The 18,521-nt window shown below is 38.6% G+C and overlaps 1 protein-coding gene across 2 annotated transcripts in view; it reads left to right on the forward strand.

Moving 5' to 3' along the window:
- Upf3 (UPF3 regulator of nonsense mediated mRNA decay) overlaps nt 1-8,991 on the forward strand; it is a 48,581-nt gene extending 39,590 nt beyond the window's left edge. Inside the window, exons 10-11 of one of the 2 annotated variants that reach the window (XM_076181295.1) lie at nt 6,210-6,269; nt 8,391-8,991. In XM_076181295.1, coding sequence (XP_076037410.1) covers nt 6,210-6,269; nt 8,391-8,843 — 513 coding nt within the window. In that variant the 3' untranslated portion in view covers nt 8,844-8,991. The remainder of the gene's footprint in view (nt 1-6,209; nt 6,270-8,390) is intronic. The other variant, XM_076181296.1, reaches the window with a different exon arrangement.
- Nucleotides 8,992-18,521: the final 9,530 nt, after the last annotated feature.

Genomic DNA, 18,521 nt, shown 5'->3' on the forward strand with positions numbered 1-18,521 from the left:
TTATTATAGTTAGTTCATGCAGTTGTTTTTAATGGCCACTTAATGAAAATATGACTAGTCATATTGGTCAGGTTGCAAAAGCTGTCCATAAAATTTTGTAGTACTTATGGCTATATTCATTGACAGTTTGATAACAATATAGCTGTTCCTATTCACCAGATTATGAGAACTGTCATTATTATCTGATTAGCATACATGGTTGGCTGTTTTCATTAGCCAGTTGGTAAGAGTACAGCTGTTCTTATTAGCCAGATTACAAGAACATAGTTGTCATTGTTGTTAGTACATATATAGCTGTTCTTGTTGACCAATTGGTACAAATATGGCTGTTCTTAGTAACCACATAGTGAGAACATAATTGTTATTATTTGATTGGTTCATATGGGTGATTGTAATGGCCATTTGGTAATAGCATCATGTTTTCAGTCAGTCCAACTGAGAAAAATATTGCCACTCCCACTGGGACTCCCATAGGCTGGTATTTGGTTCCTGAATAGAACCCAGAATACTAAGAGATCTAATGGTTGAACAGGTGGCTGTTGTTGACTTTGTGAGTTCCTATTAGTGGGACATTTAGTATACAAATTAACTTAGAAGTTACAAGGGCAATTCTTATTGGTTTCTTACCAAAGTATAAGTACCATTAGTTATTCAAGTGCAAGGGCCTGTGAGAGGTGCCTTTCATAATGCTAAATAGTATACAATTTTAACTTAGAAGTTACAAGGGCAATTCATTTTGGTTTCTTACCAAAGTATAAGTACCATTAGTTGTTCAAGTGCAAGGGCCTGTGAGAGGTGCCTTTCATAATGCTAAAGTTGTCAAAGAAGAAAGTAGCTAATAATGAATTGAGTAACTAGGATTTTGTCAGATGTCAGAAGATTATGTATGGTTTGTATGTATATTTATTTGGAACTGAAATACATAGAAATTTACACAGGTTTATTTATTTATATTCATTTATGTATTTATTTATTTATTATTATTATTTTTTTGTTCTTTTACATGTTTTCTCATCAGGAACTTGATAGTAAAGCTATAGCCTTCAAGAATTAATCCCTATATGGTGGCATACTGTAGATTTTGTTCTGGCCAATGACTGACAATTTTATGTATTCGAAAAGAGTCCGTTTATCAGGAGTGTTCACTTTGAGTTTTATAAAATCTTCAAACATTAGTGTGAATAAAGCCTAATGAGTAGCATTATATTGAAAAAGGGAAATCAGAGTCCATTTGTGAAGAAAATTTTTCAAATGGATAGCCAAATCATGGAACATGCCACTGATTTGGGATCTGAGACATGTAGTTGTGTACATAGGACAACAGGTTCCAGTTTTGCATAATGGTCATGTATGCCCAGCTCCCTATAAATATTTACTGTATAAGTTTTGTGCAGGGATACTTGTAATACCTCAACAGCCTAGAGTTATGCAGTATTCTTGTATAATTGGAGAATAATCTCCATTCAGAGCAGAAAGCCAATCACTTTAACTTCTACAAGTTCTTCATTCTTCTGCTGTCTTTAAATCTCTTCTCTACTTTTGTGATTTCATCTCCTTGGTGCAATATTTTCCTCAAGGATAGAAGTGCTGGCTATTGCTTACAGATACAACATAAAAGTAAAGAACAGTTGTTTTGTTGAAGGAATGATTGAAGGCTCATCACACTTGGTAGTATACTGATTACAATTGTTTAGATATACATTTGTGAGTTGCAGTTTATGTAAAAAGAGGGAAACAAAGATGGTAGATTGGAGTGGGTGTGTGCCTTTAAATTGGCTACCTCCTTTAGAAAAGGGAAGAATTTCTTAGTATATAGATAGATAGTTCATGTAAAACAGTTTACATTTTGATGTTATGGTGGTGAGCATATGTAGAAGGAACAGAAAGATGGAATATCACTCATAGGTATTAGCCCTGTAGTGGTTTAGGTAAGATCAGGAGAACCTTGTCTGAGAGATATCTAGGAGAACCCAGGGACTGTTGCTAGCTCTATTGAGGTTGTGGGTTTTCAGTAAGAGAAGCCTGAGGCAACATGGTAAAGGTAAGCTGACTAAAGTTGTAAGATGTAAATAGTGGTGAAAGGGGTTGATGCTCAAGTCTTATGTTTATGGTTGACTTTTAATGCTCTTTAAATGGAATTCATCTTGTGACAAGTTTTTTTTCTGAACTTAATTGTACTTCTTTGTGTACGGTTTCACCAAATGTTCTATTTTTCTCTAAGCCTATTTTGCTGGTTATATCTTTTTGTGTAATTGTAATGATTATTTGTATGCTTTATCTGATTATAGTCTTTTTTTTTCTTTTCTTTTCTTCCTTTCCTTTTCTTAGTAAATATCCCTAGCTATACATTCTTGGCTTTAAACAAGCTGTGAAGGAAAGAAGAGGTAATTTTGACATGAAGAGAATTTATGGATTTTTTTTGTCTTGTAACTCATTCAACACAGTGAGTCACTTAATAGGTTTGGTTGTTAATAATGTCAACTGTTTTTAGTCAGGAGGGCAAACCCTTAGCCAGAACAGGGTTTTGATCTATGGAGACCCTTTGCAGACTGGGGTTTATCTCACATTAGTATAAAGTTTTCTGGTATTTACCTTAATATAATGTATAACACGCAGTGCTGTGTTGAGAGAGTAGCCCCTTCACTCCTTGGCTGCACATCAGCAGAATACAATTGTATGGTGGAAGCCAGAATAGAATTTATGAGTTATGCCACCACATCTGGTGTATGCATTAAGTCTGGTAGTCCAATCTTCAGATGAGTAGAAAACTCAGGCATTTGCTAGAACAAAGTCTGAAAAGTATGCCCTGGGCTGAAGAGGTTAATATGTTTGTTTTATTATTCTTATTGTAAGGCTAATTTGAATACAAGTTTATGTCTTTATATGTGATTTTGTCTTTTTCATTATATGTCTTTTCACTGAATATTAGATAGTTGCCCATTCACTGTCAATGTGTAAAGGGAAGAAGAAAAACATACAAACAGAAAACTTCCCGTACAAATATTTCTCTGTTTTGCTGTTAACAAGAATTGTTTTATATATTTCAAGTGTTTTAGTATTATAATTGATGTGCATTTATTTTTTTATGTATGGTTTATTTATGTATTTATTTTTAGAAATATAGTTGCTGTTTTTATTTGTAATCTATGAAGTAGATAACAGCACTGAGGTGCCACAGGCTATGTAATGGCTATAATTTAAATTTGCCCTAGTGATTTCTATTTAATCTTAAAATTTGTTGGTTCTAAAGGAAGATTAGTTTTGAATGTGTAAAGTTTCCCTAAGCTGAATGAAATTGTGTGGTGGCAGCCAGAATAAAACATTAAAGTTTATCATCATAATAAAAGGTAATAAGTTATCTCTTGAGTACACTAAATTTTCATCATCTGAATAAAATCATATACTCAAGTATTACATCAATGAAGTTGCTTGGAGTATATAATAACCCTTTGGTAATGCTTCCCACAGCTGATGATTATCTGTTAGTTACCATGGGAGTTGAGTATTGAAGGAAAATATTCAAGTCACTGCTCTACACATAGTCCATTCAGCTTATCTTGATGAAGATCTATTAGGTAGGTCAAGGAGTCAGTATAAGATCATGGAGTAGCATGAAAAAAAAGGGAAATGATTGAATAAAATTTGTAGCCTCAGGGTTCCCTGTACAGGAACCTAACAGCATCTTAAATACAACAGCACCTGGTCAGACCTTGAGATCCCTTAGTCAAGATTTTAGGCCCAGTCTTGGGATCATGTGACTACCCACAGGACTGCATCCACGGTGGGGATAAACAAGGGTCAAGACCTTGTCTCCAGGTGGCAGGCAGTACATTTTCAATGAAATTCTAGGATTGCAAACTAACTGTACAATGACATTAACCCTATTAGGTAGTGGCATAGTACAGGGTGCTTCAAAAATGTACTCACTCATAAAAATGTTTTGTAATGTTGTTGAAACCATATGAAAACATTTCAAAACATTTTAAAGAGTTAGAACATTTTTAAAGATAAATGTGGGTAAAAGTAAGGTGATGAGATGTACAAGGGGTGAAAGTGGCAGTAGACTGGAAGTGAACATTAAGGGAGAGCGACTGGAGGAAGTGGATAGTTTTGGATACTTGGGTGCAAGTGTAGCAGGAAAGGGTGGAGTGAAGGTGGAGGTAGAATGTAGATTGGGAGAAGCGAGTAAATGCCTTGGTGGTTTAAAGAGTGTAATGAGAAATAGACATTTGGGAATGGATGCGAAGAGGAGACTGTATGAAGGAGTGATTGTGCCAACAGCACTGTATGGGGCAGAAACGTGGAACATAAGAGAAGAAGAGAGAAGGAGTTTGAATGTGTTTGAGATGAGGTGTCTGAGAAGTATGGCGGGGGTTACTAGGCTAGATAGAGTGAGAAATGAGGAGGTGAGGAGGAGAACAGGGGTGAAAAAGGATTTGGGAGAGAGGGTTGATGAAAGAATATTAGGATGGTTTGGACACATGGAAAGAATGAGTGAAGAAAGACTAGTAAAAGAGGTATGGAAGGCAGATGTGGAGGGAGTGAACATGAGGGGACGTCCTAGGATGAGGTGGATGGATGGGGTGAAGGGGGCTTTGGGGAAGAGGGGAATGTCTGTTGAGGAAGGAAGGGAGAGGACGGAAGACAGAGGTGAGTGGAGAATGGTTGTATATGGATGATGTTGTGACTGAGTAAATTTTGACGCAGCCCGAAGGGATTTCTCCCCGTCCTCTCCTTATATGCAAAGGGGGACGGAGAGGGGGGGTCGCCGATTAAATGAAGCGGCCTTGCTGTGGATGTGCTGTGTCTTGCGACACTGCTTCTGACCCAGGGCGGTGGGCGGGGTGCAGGGATGACCCGTCATCCAGGAGGTGCTCAGATGAGAGGAAGGGTGGGAGGGGTGTGGAGTGTATTTAGGGATGAAATGGGTGGGAGTGTTTTTATGCCTTTCCCTTTTTGGCTACCTCCCTTGGAAGGGGGAAAAAGCCTTGGTATATGTATGTATGTAGAACATTTTTAGGGGATACTAGTATTTGTTATGGCAAATACCAGACAATTCTTTTCAGTGGAATAGAATATTCTGGCCAGACCATAGTCAGTGTAACTATTATGAGGGCAACGAGGTTAAGGAAGAAATTTTAATTTTGAGATAGGCTAACGATGTAATACAAAATCTTGTGTAATAGGAAATGTATGGACAGGGTAAGCAGCACACCTCTTCATTCCACCTTCCTCTCATTCTTTCTCCAGTAAAACTTGTAGGAACATGAGCTTTCTCATAATATGCTTTGAAACTAGTCTGAGTTGTGTGAATACCACAAATTGCTCAGAGAAGAGATTTTGTGGTGTTGTCTGGATTAGAGCGAGAGTAGAGCAGTGTAGAATGAAATGTTAAGTGGCTTCTATATAGTGGTTACACTTGAGGCCATTGGATTTTATAGCCAAGCCAGTTCTGTCCCAATGCTATTTTTATTTGGGATGGTGACTGGAATGCAGTTATGCTAGTGTGGTTCTTGCTTGTCTTGGGAACAACGTTTCAGTTACAACACATGATTGCCCCAAAGAAGTGTAAAGAGATAGTAGAAATAATGTAGGCATAGCCCCTTACTAATGAAACTTTTCCTCATTATCTTTTTTCACCACATTTGCCATCATTGTGGCAGTTTTCCATGTTATGATGTTTAAAAGAAATGGAAAGGAATTCTAGAAGTGATGCAGTTAGCAAATCAGTTTATCCTTACTGTTACTTTGAGTTCCTCTAAAAACCAGGAGCCCATTAGCATCCAACTGCAATTCCTGGATCCTGCTGTAGCTCTTTCAAGCTAAAAGAGTGTGACTTATCTGTGTTTTTGCAAGGGCAGTGTTTTTTTTTTTTTTTTTTTTCTTTTTTTCTTTTTAAGAAATATTGAGAAAATGGTGATTTTTTATTAAGAAAGATCTTGATTTTGACTTGGAGACTTGTATCACCCTCTTGGGGCTGGACCATTGGGTAGAGCTAAGGGTGTAGATGAGGTTTGGAAATGGGTGATAGGAAGATGGTCCTCTCTAATGGCCATCCTTTAGAACTACCATGTGCAGGTACTTGATATCAGTCCTTCATCAATATCTATATTCTTGAATGGAATAGTAGAGTAACTACCATGACTTCAAGACACACATTATGGTGGCATTTAACAATTTCATTACATTTTACGACTAATCTATTCTAGCTGGTAACAGGCAACTTTATTCAGCTGAGGGAAACCCCTTCCACAGCAAAAGGATTAAAAGTGAGACATTTTACATCTTCAGTTTCATATGGGGATTTAACCACTTTCATCATGGTGATGCCCTTTTAAGATTTCATTATGTTTAGCACCAGTTTTATTCAGCTGGGGGGTGTCCCCATACTAAAGGGATTAAGGCAATTTCATTTAACCTCTTTGGCATGGTAATAATAATAATGTTGATTCATGTTTTACTAACTGGAAACCCACAACCCCACAGTGGCTGGCAACACTCCTTAAACCCTCCCATAGACCTATCTGAAAAGAAACTTTGTTGTTGTGTATCTTGTATTAGTGTGGGACAGTTTCTGTCACTAACTTATAGTAGTAGGAAGAAGGAAACAGTCACTTGTTGTCAGCTCTCCTCGTATGAAAAAGGTGGAGAAAATACAATGAAAGTTGATATAGTTGGGCTCAATCTAGAGATTGATTGTAAGCTCCTTGAAGCTGCACCTCCAGAGAGAGATGAGGAGGTTGTCTGGTTTTTAAAGATGGGTGGCAGAGATGATTCTTTCTTGTGTCCATCTCGCAGGAACACTGCTAGCAAGTAATGGTCATTGGTTTCTTGGCATGGTGATACTCCCTAAAGATTATATTCTGGCTGATACTGGATGATTTTGGTATTCTTACTTTACCAAAAGGGTCTTTATGCTTGGTATAGTGATGCCCTGGCAGTCCCACACCAGTACAATGCAGAGATCAGTCCAAGGATCATTGCCCGCTGCTGTGGGACTGCAGGTTTGCAGTCAGCAAAACTCAAGACAACAATTGCATTGTTTGACACCCTCAACAAATTTTATTTTGGTTAATGCCAGGCAATTTTATTCAGCTGAGGGGAGGACATAACTTTAAATAAATGGGTTAGGTATTGCATGTACACAAGCAACACTAAGGTGCCTGTTACAGAAGATCACTTCATTAAATCAAACTTACTCTGTGGTATACACTTAGTCAAAAGTTTCAAATCATACTATGGTTTTCAGTATGCAAATATTGTGTCTGTTGCTGTAATGTGCAAATTTCTTTACAACACTTGTTTTACATTATGAAATATTAACTTATATAGAAAAATCTATCAAATACTCAGTGATGGATATTTGCATAGTAAAAATCATAGGGTGATTCAGAACTTTTGAATGTGACTAATTGTTAGGTGGGTGTGGAAAGTTTATGCATGCATCATCATTAGGGTGGAAAGGCCATGAGATGTAACAATAAATATTTTGATTAGTATCAATCTGTACAGTCCCAATTGAAATTAACTTAAAATCCTGTATATAATCACCACTTCCTTCTTTCCTCCATTTGGAAAGCGTTATTGCTTTTAGGGGGGTATGGGGATGGGGATTGGATGACTTTACCTTCTTTCAGTATTCATAACATTACATCCATAATATGCCCCGATAGCTACAACATATCGGGTGATCAAAGTAGTGACAAAAGTACTTATGACTTCTATCTGTTTCAGGGGCTGTACAGGTTAAGATTAGTTATCAATTAACCTCCATTCATTATAGTGGTGCCCCCTTAGCTGAAGAAAAATGCCTGACATTAACCAGAATTAAATTTGTATAGGGCATCACAATGCTGAAGGGATTAATTGAAGTAAATTTTAAACTCTTAGCCATGATGATGTTGCCTCAACTGAATAAAAATTGTCTTTTACTATGTGAAAACAATTCATAAAGGGCATCACCTTGGTGAAAGGGTTAATGCCAATATTGCTTGTTCACATAATATTCACATAACCCCAGTCAAATGCGATGGTGTGGACATTGTTCCCTTCAAGTTGATGGTATGCTTTATTTATTTTTGGTCTAGTTAATTCTAGATTGTATTCAACTGAGGAACACCCCCAAGTGAAAGGGGGTCTTAAAGATTTTATTTAACATTGAGTCTGACCCTCAGGTGAATAAAATCATCTGATATTAGCCGGACAGAAATCGATAGACAAAACCACCATGTTGGAGGGTATAAACAGATAATTGATTTTAGAATGCAGTCATATCAAACATTGCTTTAGTTAAGTTATTATGCTAATAATCTACCTAAAACCATTGTTTGAATGGCTTACCTTGTTGAGAGTAGATATTTAAGGAATTTAATTTGATTTTTAATTTTCAGGATCGACCAGCAATGGCTCTTTATAGACCTGGTCAGTCGAGACTGAGTAGTCGGATTCGACAGAGTCAAAGTCAGGATGAGGGAGATTCATCCTCCAGTCCAAGCCCTGTAATGCAGGGAGAACAGAAACTATCAAGAGAAGAAAGAAAGGCGGATGGTAAAGAAGATAAAGCAGAAACCAAGCCTGGAAAGGGAAAGAATAAGAGTGGTGATGAGTCTAAAGAAGATAAGAAGCCCAGCAGAAGTGGAAGTTTTAATAAGGAAGATTCTGTTGAAGAGGATTTATCCAAACTGAAGTTAGATGACGGTGAAAGGGCAGTGGCCAAATCCAAGGGAATTGAAAGTTCAGAAGATGATGCAGTACTTCAAGATGCAGAATACCAAACTGTGGAGGAGAAGAAATATCCAGAAGTAAAATCCATGACCTTTCGTCGAAGTGTCAGCAGAGAATAATGTTAAAGGGGTGCAATATATTCTGTGAGCTGGTCTCATTTTACTTTGGATGCATAAATGAAGATTTAATAGGCCAAAGGATTTGGGCCCAGCAGTGATAAAATTTTATGTATAAGTAGGTAGAGGATAAATAAAGCTTTCAAGTTTTGCCTGTCTTATTTATAATAGTAATAATCAGTTTAATGGTTTAACAGTAATACACTGACACTATAATTTGAGCTAATTCTAGAGCTAAATAAAAAGTACAACCACTCCTTGTTTAACGACGACAATTGGGACCAGCGTCGCCATTGTTAACCGAATTGATCGTTAAGCGAAAGTGTATACATATACGTACATGCACTGTATGTACAATGTCCAGCAATGCATGTATCTTTATTTTCGTGTATTTTCCCTCTTTTATACAGTACATTAAAGCTTTATTTACTGTTTTGATAGTACAGAAAGCCCTCAAATAACGCGGTGGTTAGGTTCCTGAAATTACCGTGTATGACCAAATCTGCGTATGCTGACATTCCATATTATAAACCGGGGTATTTTTTTTAGTTTCGACCATGGGTGCAATATAGCATTAGAAAATTAATTATTAATTTTGTAAATTAAAATGTATCAACGTAATATGCAATTTTGTGGGCGGAAATGAAAAAAAAAATACCTTGCTACAAGCAAATATGCTAATGAACAAAGTCAGTAGCATAGGATCGGGACGCCATCATGTCGTCTGTCAATTGACGGCCTCGGTACTTCCAACAGTACCTCGCCAGGTATATTTTCTTGAAGGAATGTTATGGAGCGGAGATACATGCATTCCTTCAAGCTGCAAGAACTGTGTATACCCCGTAAGCTGAGAGAGCGGTTGAAAAGCCCGCCGTCTCTCACGACGACGACAACGAGGACGAGCCAGATGACATTTAATTTGTAGGTAATGATTTATTAAACACAGGTTAGGTTAGTTTAATTTAGGTTAGACAAATTTATCATCCTTTCATTTCTTCGATGTCGGCATCTATCATAACAAACATGGCGTACCATTTGTCCGACACGACTTCGTTACTTACGAAATCTGTTTTAGCACCTTTTTTGTTTTTTTATTTCCGCTCACAAAATTGCATATTACATTGATACATTATAATTTACAAAATTAATGATTAAATTTCTATTGCTATATTGCGCCCATGGTCGAAACTAAAAATTTACCAATACCGGTATATACTGTACCCTAGGTAGTTTTTGCAGCTTGCATGGTGGTAATGTAGACCTAAGCTTCAGAACACTTTACCTCACAGTTAATATCCACTGTACAAGTTCATTTATAACATACAAATTTGCCTGAGCCAACTTATCGTACACGACGTCGTAACTTCGGGAGATTTACGTTAAACGAATATTGGTCTGTCATAAAGCCCGTCGTTACTCCGCGTTGTCGTTAACCGAGTAGGTCATTAAACGAGGAGTGGTTGTAATTGATGATGTGCACTATGGACAGAGTGGCACTGTTCTTGTAGCAGTCCATCCATGGTAATCTGATGGGCTTGAGTTTGTTGTTGTTGTTGTTGTCGTTTATTGTTAGTGTTGAATTGTTGCCTGTGCGGATACGAATGGATTGGGTTTCTGTTGTGTTATCTGTGGTAGGGAGGAGAATTTTGGTTGTGGCACTTGTGTCCACAAAACAGATGGAATGGTGGATCAGGGTGATGATTGTAGAATTGCAATGTGTATGTTGTGTTGTTTAAGAAAGTGTTCAAGTTCATGTTTTTTAGTGTTTATACCGTCAATGTTGTGTTGTAATATGTTGATGTTGTGTGTTTTGTATGTGTTGTATGTTGCCGTTTGGGGATGAGGTTGGGGTGGTAGTGGGGAAGGTGTAGGATCTGGGTCAGAGGGGGGGAAAGGAGAGATCGGGGACAAAGGAAGGGGAGTACTAATCGGGGGTAAAGGCAAAGGGAAATCGTGAGTGGGTAAGGGTGTTGGCCGTGGTTGGGGAGGTGGGATTGGGGTTACTGGAGGGCAGGTAGAACATGTCCAAGTGTTTGTGTATTGGTTTGTGTCAGCAAGTGTTGTACAAGTGAGGTGGGCCCAGTTTTTGCACATATTGCACCGAACTGAGCCCTTTGTCTGTCTGCTCGAAGTAATGGGTTTAGAGCATGTTGGGCATGTGTATTTTGTGGTGGGCCCAGGATTGCTCTCTACATCTCCGGCTAAAAGTAGAAGTGCAGAAAAAACGTAACATTGTATGTTGGAAAAAAGGATTGTGGTACTCCCAGGTATGAGTTTGTTGATGTGCCTGGTGTAGTGATGTGATAAGGCAGTGTTGGGTGGAAATGTCAATGACGAGGGTAAGTAAATCTTCCCCAAATTTCCCCATTGCCTCCTGATGCCTCTCAGACAGCCTTGAGAGATTCAGGGAAGTAAGAGCTTTGCTATAGCCATCGTAAGCAGGTCCCAGGATGATCATGCATACCTTCTTCTGTGTTCTCTCTGTTGCTTTTGTGTAAGGGTGAGCCAGGGGGACCACACTGGGAAGCATACATGAGGGTGGGGAGTATAAAGGTGGTGTAGACTTTATGTAGCTCCTCTGTTGGCATCCCTAGTGATCTGAGTAAGTGCAACATGTACAGTTTGTATGAAGCTGTCCTCAATGTGTTGTTGATGTGTTGCTTCCAGTTCAGCTGGTCATCCACCGTAACATCGAGCAGCATAGTGGACTAAACCACTTGGAGGGGATGGGCACCTACTGACTGTTACAAGCCACTGCCTGTCAGACGTACAGAAGTGCATCACCACAGTCTTGTTGTGGTTTATTGTCACTTTGTTGCCCTCAGTCCATGTATTAAGTTTGTCCAGGGTGGACTGCAGTAGTGGGTAGTCAGGCTGTCTAGTATTAACAGGAATACCAATAATACTATCACCAGCATACTTCCAGCATTGTAGGGTGTCTGTGTGGGTATCGTTGGTAAGGATGAGGAAGCACAGTGGTCCCACCTGTGCTTTGGGGAAGCCCACAGGTCAGGGGAAAGGAGGAAGGATATCACTCCCCAATACCTGACAGCCTGCTGTCACCTGGAGAGAAAGTTGGCCAGCCACACTGTCAGGTGTGGATGGAACCCTAGTCATGGCCTTGGAAATGACAACAGTGTGGTCAACAAGATCAGATGCTTTTTAAAGCCAATAAAAGTGACAGCCAGGGAAGTGTTACACTTGTCTAGGTGATCTAGGTCTAGGTAAGAAGTTGAGAAAATTTATAAGGCAGTGGGTAGTGGAGAATTTCCATGTTGCCAAATTATTGTGTCTATCGAGTTTTTTATTTTGTCATGCCGAGACAAAAACAAAATTCTTGAAGATAAGGCTTGGGATCGGAGTGATGGCAATTGGTATGAGGTCGCACAGTGACGGGGGTGGAACTTTGAAGATGGGTATTATGCAAAAAAAATTATGGCCACGGGGGCATGAATTATGAGATATGAGGCATTAATTATGGAGGGCAGGTTCTGGGGCAACTTTTTTTTATCAATTTTTTATTGGTAAGTCAGAAGGTGTAGTTGATCTGTTACATTTCATTTTTCCTAATTTTGTAGTGATGTCCACCAATTGGACAGAAGGGGAGGGGAGATAGGCAGGTAGGAGAGAAGGATAAGGAGAGGCAGGCTCTGACATATAGAGGCAAAATAAGTATTTAACTCTTGAGCTGATTGTTCAAGTGAGAAGTGGGGAATGCAGGGAAGGATAAATGTTTGATTTTGTAAAGTATAGAGAGTTTGATCTTGCTGAACCACCAACTATTTTGGTGTATGAGGTGGAGTAATCTTTCGGGGAAGTATGATGATTTGGCTGCCCTGATTTCCCAAATGACCCTGTTCCTCAAGGACCTGAACAGGTCACTTGGCAGTATGATAAGCCTTGTTGTGTTGCTTGAGGAGTGGTGTCATCCATGGGTTGTCTGATAGCTCCACAGAGAAGTTCTTGATGGGGGGAAAAAGTGGTGGAAGGCCTCAATTGTGGTTGTCAAGCAGTTCCTCCACTTGGTTTCTACATCTTCAATCTCCAAAATTTCCCTCCATGGGTGTTGAATAATATAATCTATCTCCTGTACTCCCTTACAGCAGAGTCAGACATAGGTTGGTGGTGTCAGGTGACCCTTCCCCTTGGCATAGAGGTGCTAGGTGCCAATATTCACAAGATGTTGATGTATATACTGTGGCCGAGGGAGGAAAGAGTTTGGGGAGGGGAGTAGGCTACAGCTGGGCCATATCAGTGAGGATAAGGTCAAGGGTTGTTTGTGTGTTGGTGATGATGATGATAATGATATGGTTTGTCACACACTCCTCCCCATCGGGAGGCTAGGACGGTGCCCCTCACAGAGGGCTTTGTAGCATGGAATTAAATGAACCATGCCCTTGGTTCAACTTTGCTGGTGGCAGGATTCAAACCGCCCTCACCTCGACCTTCGCCGCAAGTAACGACGCCCTAACCTGCTCAGCCAGTTGGTAGGGAAGTTTAATACTTGAGTGAGATAGAACTGGTGTATGATTTCTCTGATGTCTAACCAATTAAAATTCCAACATACCACCAGCTTTGCAGCTGGGAATCTCACTCGTAGGGTATCAACAGTCTCAGTGATGTGATTGATGAGGAAGTGAGGGGTAGTGGCATATGGAGGGTGATATACTATGCATACAATCACAGATGTAGTATGGCAGGGGTGTACATGGAGTGGGTAATTTCATCCACAAGGTGTTGGCTCCTGCAGGAATATCAATACTGAAATAAGCAGGACTCGGTTCAGTTCAACAAAACATTACTCTTCCACCTCTGCAATTTGCCTAAGATGGTGAAATAGCACAAAGTTTTCAATGTTATGCACTTTGGGGACAGTTTGCCATACCTATGTTATTGCTATCAGGTTGCATCCTGCTGTGCACACTGCTTCAATCATTTCTTCCATCTTGTTGGTCAATGAGGTAACATTGGACAGGAGGAGGGAAGTAAGGGTGTACCAAACATGAAGCACTTCACACAGGTTACGAGATCTTGGCTCAATATCTTTTGTTTCATTTATTCTGCTCGTGATCACTGGCACTGAACATACAAATTGTCTACCCCCTCATTGACCACAATTGCAAAAGAGATTCAGATCTTTCAGGTGCTGTATCAATGAACTAGCTGGATAACCATACCCATTTTTTAATATGTATAATTCGCTGGGTCAGTAGATTGGTGGACTGCACATTTTTTTCACTGACCCAGGCTACTATATAGTACATTATCCCACCAAAGACAGGAGGTTGTGAAAACGTCTGCTCTCTACCATTGCACCTGTGAATGTAAGTGAATTATAAGTTATGCTCTCTCTCTCATGGCATTGTGCACAAATACACACTAATTTGGAGATTAGGAGATAAGACCCAACAAGTATTGCTCCTTTCCTGTATACTACAATTAGATAAATACACACACATACACAAGTGTGTAATAGTACTGTGTTGGACTGGTAGTTCAGCAATTTGAGTTGAAATTCTGCCCAAGGCTGAAAATTTCAGTATCGCTGTACCATGAGCCAGCATTCCATCTCTGGTGGACAAGTTGTTGTTGTTGTTGTTGTTGTCGTTCCCTAGACTGTCTGTCTGAGCAGTCCCGTCTCTCAGTGCCACCTGCGTAGAGCCGGTGGCCAGGGCTGGTTGCCATCGTTTGGCCCCCAACTCTTGGGGTTGGGGGGTGGTCCCAGGACGTGGACGCTGCGGCTCCAGGACCTGGACAAGGAGTTGGGGTGCTTCCATGTAAGGTTACAGCATTGCCTATAGATCAGGCCATGTATGAGCTCTGAGCTCTCATCCAGGAAGGTAATGGCTGTCAATCATAAGTCCAACACATGATCATCCAAGACTGTAGTAAATCACACACTGTTGGTAGTTGTGAATAGTGAATAGAGGTTTGGAGGGGAGAACATTAGGTCCTGATCTATAAAAAGTAGTAATTTAAATTATATTTAATATGGAAATAGTGGAAAACCCTATAAAAGAAAAAGGAACATTGAGAAGTAAGTGAAACTAGAAAACTGAATATAACTTAGAAATTCAACACACAAAGATCAAGGAAATAGTGAATTGGATATAGATAATGAACAGGAACAGGATAATGATTACAGAAGGTTCATGAATGAGCTTCATAACTCAAACCAACTAAAGACAAGAAGGGTAACCATGATGAGATATTAAAGAAGAGTGGTGAAAACATGGCATAGACTAAAAATGAAACGAAAGCACTCAAGAAACAGGCAATTGACCCGATGTTTAAATAATGAAAAGTAAATTGATTGAGATAACAATTTCAAACAAATCATATAAAAGAGAATTTGAGGAGTTAAAGGATAATGATAAATTGAAAATTAAGTTGGAGTACCTTTTGAAACAAAATAATGAGAAGGAAAAAGAAACGAGGACAGAAAGGGTGGTTCAGTTACAAAGGAACAAGCCCAGTTTAGAAAAAAAATTATGGAACATCAAAAAGAAAAGGAAACTAGGTGAAAGAAGTGGTGAGTATTTAAGAATAAAGAAATGTTGATGAAACAAGTAATAGACAAACAAAAAAGTATTGGCAGGATGAAAGGAGGGGCATTTGCTAATAAAAAAAAAGAGGTATAAAAGAAAATGAAAGGAATAATGGACAATGAGGAAGGCATACATAAAGAAATAGTGTTTAGGTTGGGCAGATACATACAAGGAGATATGTAGCCTAAATGTATATATATATATATACACACACCAAGAGCTTTTTCCCCTTTAAAAGGGAAGTAACCTAGTCAAAATGTATGCAACAACTCCTGCCCATTCCATTCCCACACATTCCACTTCCATTCACCAACATAACCATACCATATACCAATGGCTTTTTTCCCTTTACAAGGGAGGTAGCCATAGTCAAATGAATAATCCACACCCACCCATTTCATCCCCACATACTCCACTCCCATTCACCACCCCTCCTTCCCTCTTTTCTTGGCTCCTCCTGGATGACGGGTCATCCCTGCATCTCACCCACTGCCCTGGGTCAGAAACAATGTAGGAAGTCACAAGAATTGGAGATGGTTAAAGAAAATGGAGATAAGCCAGTTGGTGTTTACCTAGTTGTACTTACCTAGTTGTATTACACGGGAAGGGAGCTATGCTTGTAGTGACCCGTCTTTGTATCTTTCAACATCAACATTTTTCTTAAAATCTTGAATAGTATTCCAGATATCCAGCATTTTGTGTGGGAAGCTATTCTTTTTCCAATCTCTTCTATTATTATCCTTTTTGAGTTTCTTTTCATGGCCTCTTGTTTTTCCATTGTCATTTTTTTAGTAAATCATTCCTATTAAGGATTTCCATTCCTTTCATGATTCTAAATATAGTCAGTAGATCACCTCTTTCTCTTCTGGCTCCATTGTTGGTAGTTCCAATTTCGATAATCTTTGTTCATATGTTAATTTGGAAAGAGCTGGTGCCAACTTTGTCGTTGCTCTCTGTATTCTTTCTAGTTTCCTTATATTCTTTTTAGTACTGGGTGTCCATAGTTTTGCTGTGTATTCCAGTTTTGGTCTAATCAATGTAACTAATATTTTTTTTAACCATTTCTTCATCCAAGTAATCAAATGCCACTTTCATTGACCTTAATAGGTTGAAGGTTTCTCTGACTATTTTGTTTATATTTTTATCTGGTGTCATGTCTTTACTGATTATTACTCCAAGGTCCCTTTCTGAGTGCACTTTCTTGATTTCATCCTTACCAATTTTATAATTTTTTTAAATTCTGTTTTTACTTTTTCCAAACTCCATTATGCTACACTTCTTAATATTGAAGTTCACTTCCCACTTTTGAGTCCATTTTCAGATTTTTCCAGGTCTGATTGTAATGAATCACAGTCCTCTTCTGTTCTTACTTTCTTCAGTATTTTTGCGTCATCTGCGAAGAAATTCATATAACCTTCAACTCCTTTATCCATGTCATTTATGTATATGGCAAACATGATTGGAGCCAGCACCAACCCTTGTGGAACACCACTTATCATTTCTTCCCATTTCGAGTATTTGTCTCTAATTACTACCCTCATTTTTCTCCCAGTCAGGAAGTCTTCCATCCATTCTAATAGTTTATCTGTGATGCCACCTATTGATTCTAATTTTCTTATTAATTTCTTGTGTGGTACTTTGTCAAATGCCTTTTGTAGGTCTAGATAGACACAGTCTGCCCATCCATCCCTCTCTTCTATTATATCTATTAGTCTCGAGAAGAAGCAGATCAGGTTTGTTGTACATGATCTTCCTTGTCTAAATCCAAATCGATTTGGGTTTAGTATAGATTTTTCTTCCAGGTGTTTAACCCATCTACTTTTGATCACTTTTTCACATATTTTAGCTACTGTGCTTGTTAGGGAGACCAGTCTATAGTTAGTTGGATTTTCTCTGTTTCCTCCTTTATATATTGTTACAATGTTTGCATTTTTCCAGTCTTGTGGTACCTTTCCTTCTTTGAGCAAGCATTTGATTATAGCGTGTATTTTATCTTTTAATTCTTCTATGCATTCTTTCAGTATCCAATTTGCAATTCTATCCAGACCATGTGATTTTCTGACATCAAGGTTTTTTTATTTGGTCGCTAATTTCCTTCTTTGTTACAGTTATTTCCTTCATTGGGTGGGATTTCTGTCTCTCTATTCCCTCACAGTTAGGTGTGTTCTCAATTGTGAATACCGATTTGAAGTGGTTGCTCATAACTTTTGCCATTTCTTTTTCTTCTGTATATTCATGACTTCCTTGGCACAACTTTTCAATTTCTTGCTTGTTTTTTAGTTTACCATTCATACATACATACATATACCAAGGCTTTTTCCCCCTTACAAGGGAGGTAGCCAAAAAGGGAAAGGCATAAAATAATTTCCACCCATTCCATCCCTGAATACACTCCACACCCATCCACCCTCCCTCTTATCTATATAATTAAAAAATAAACTGACCCTTCGCGTTTGTTCATGAAAACATGAACAAACTAATTAACAAGACATGAACACTAACAAATGTGGATAAATTAAAATGTTTAGGTAAGAAGTGATGAAACAGAGTAAAGAAAACAAAGAAATGAATAGAAGCTAAGAAAAAATAAATTAAGAATGAACAGGAAAGAACAACGTTTCTTTGTAGGGTGATAAATCAGAAGGTGAGGTGGTTCCTCAAAATCATCCAAGGGGAAAAAGGGAGTAAAATAATTACATTAGATATAGTCTACACAAATACAGATTAACTGATATAAAAAAAATAAAGAGACACTACTTCTGGCCCAGGGCAGTGGACAAGATACAAGGATGACCTGTCATCCAAGAGGTGCCAAGATAAGAGGGAGGGAAGAGAGTGGAGGAAAGTGGAGTGTGATGGGGATGGAATGGGTGGGAGTGGTTTTTATGCCTTTGTTTTTTGGCTACCTCCCTTATAAGGGGGGAAAAAGCCTTTTGGTATATGTATGTATGTAAGACAAAAATAAGAAAAGAAATATACAGAGAGGAAAGATGTAACCATGCAAAGGCTAACTTTAACTGAAAAAAATGATAATAAGTAAATAAAGTAGATTTAAGTGAGTTCAGTGAAACTAAAGAAACAAGAAATTGGATTATTGAAAATTCACAACAAAGTGGAAAAGTATATACAAAAA

The sequence above is a fragment of the Oratosquilla oratoria genome, unplaced genomic scaffold (genome assembly GCF_046742065.1).
Source record: "Oratosquilla oratoria isolate Oo_2021 unplaced genomic scaffold, ASM4674206v1 SCAFFOLD219, whole genome shotgun sequence".
Classification (NCBI taxonomy): Eukaryota; Metazoa; Arthropoda; class Malacostraca; order Stomatopoda; family Squillidae; genus Oratosquilla; species Oratosquilla oratoria.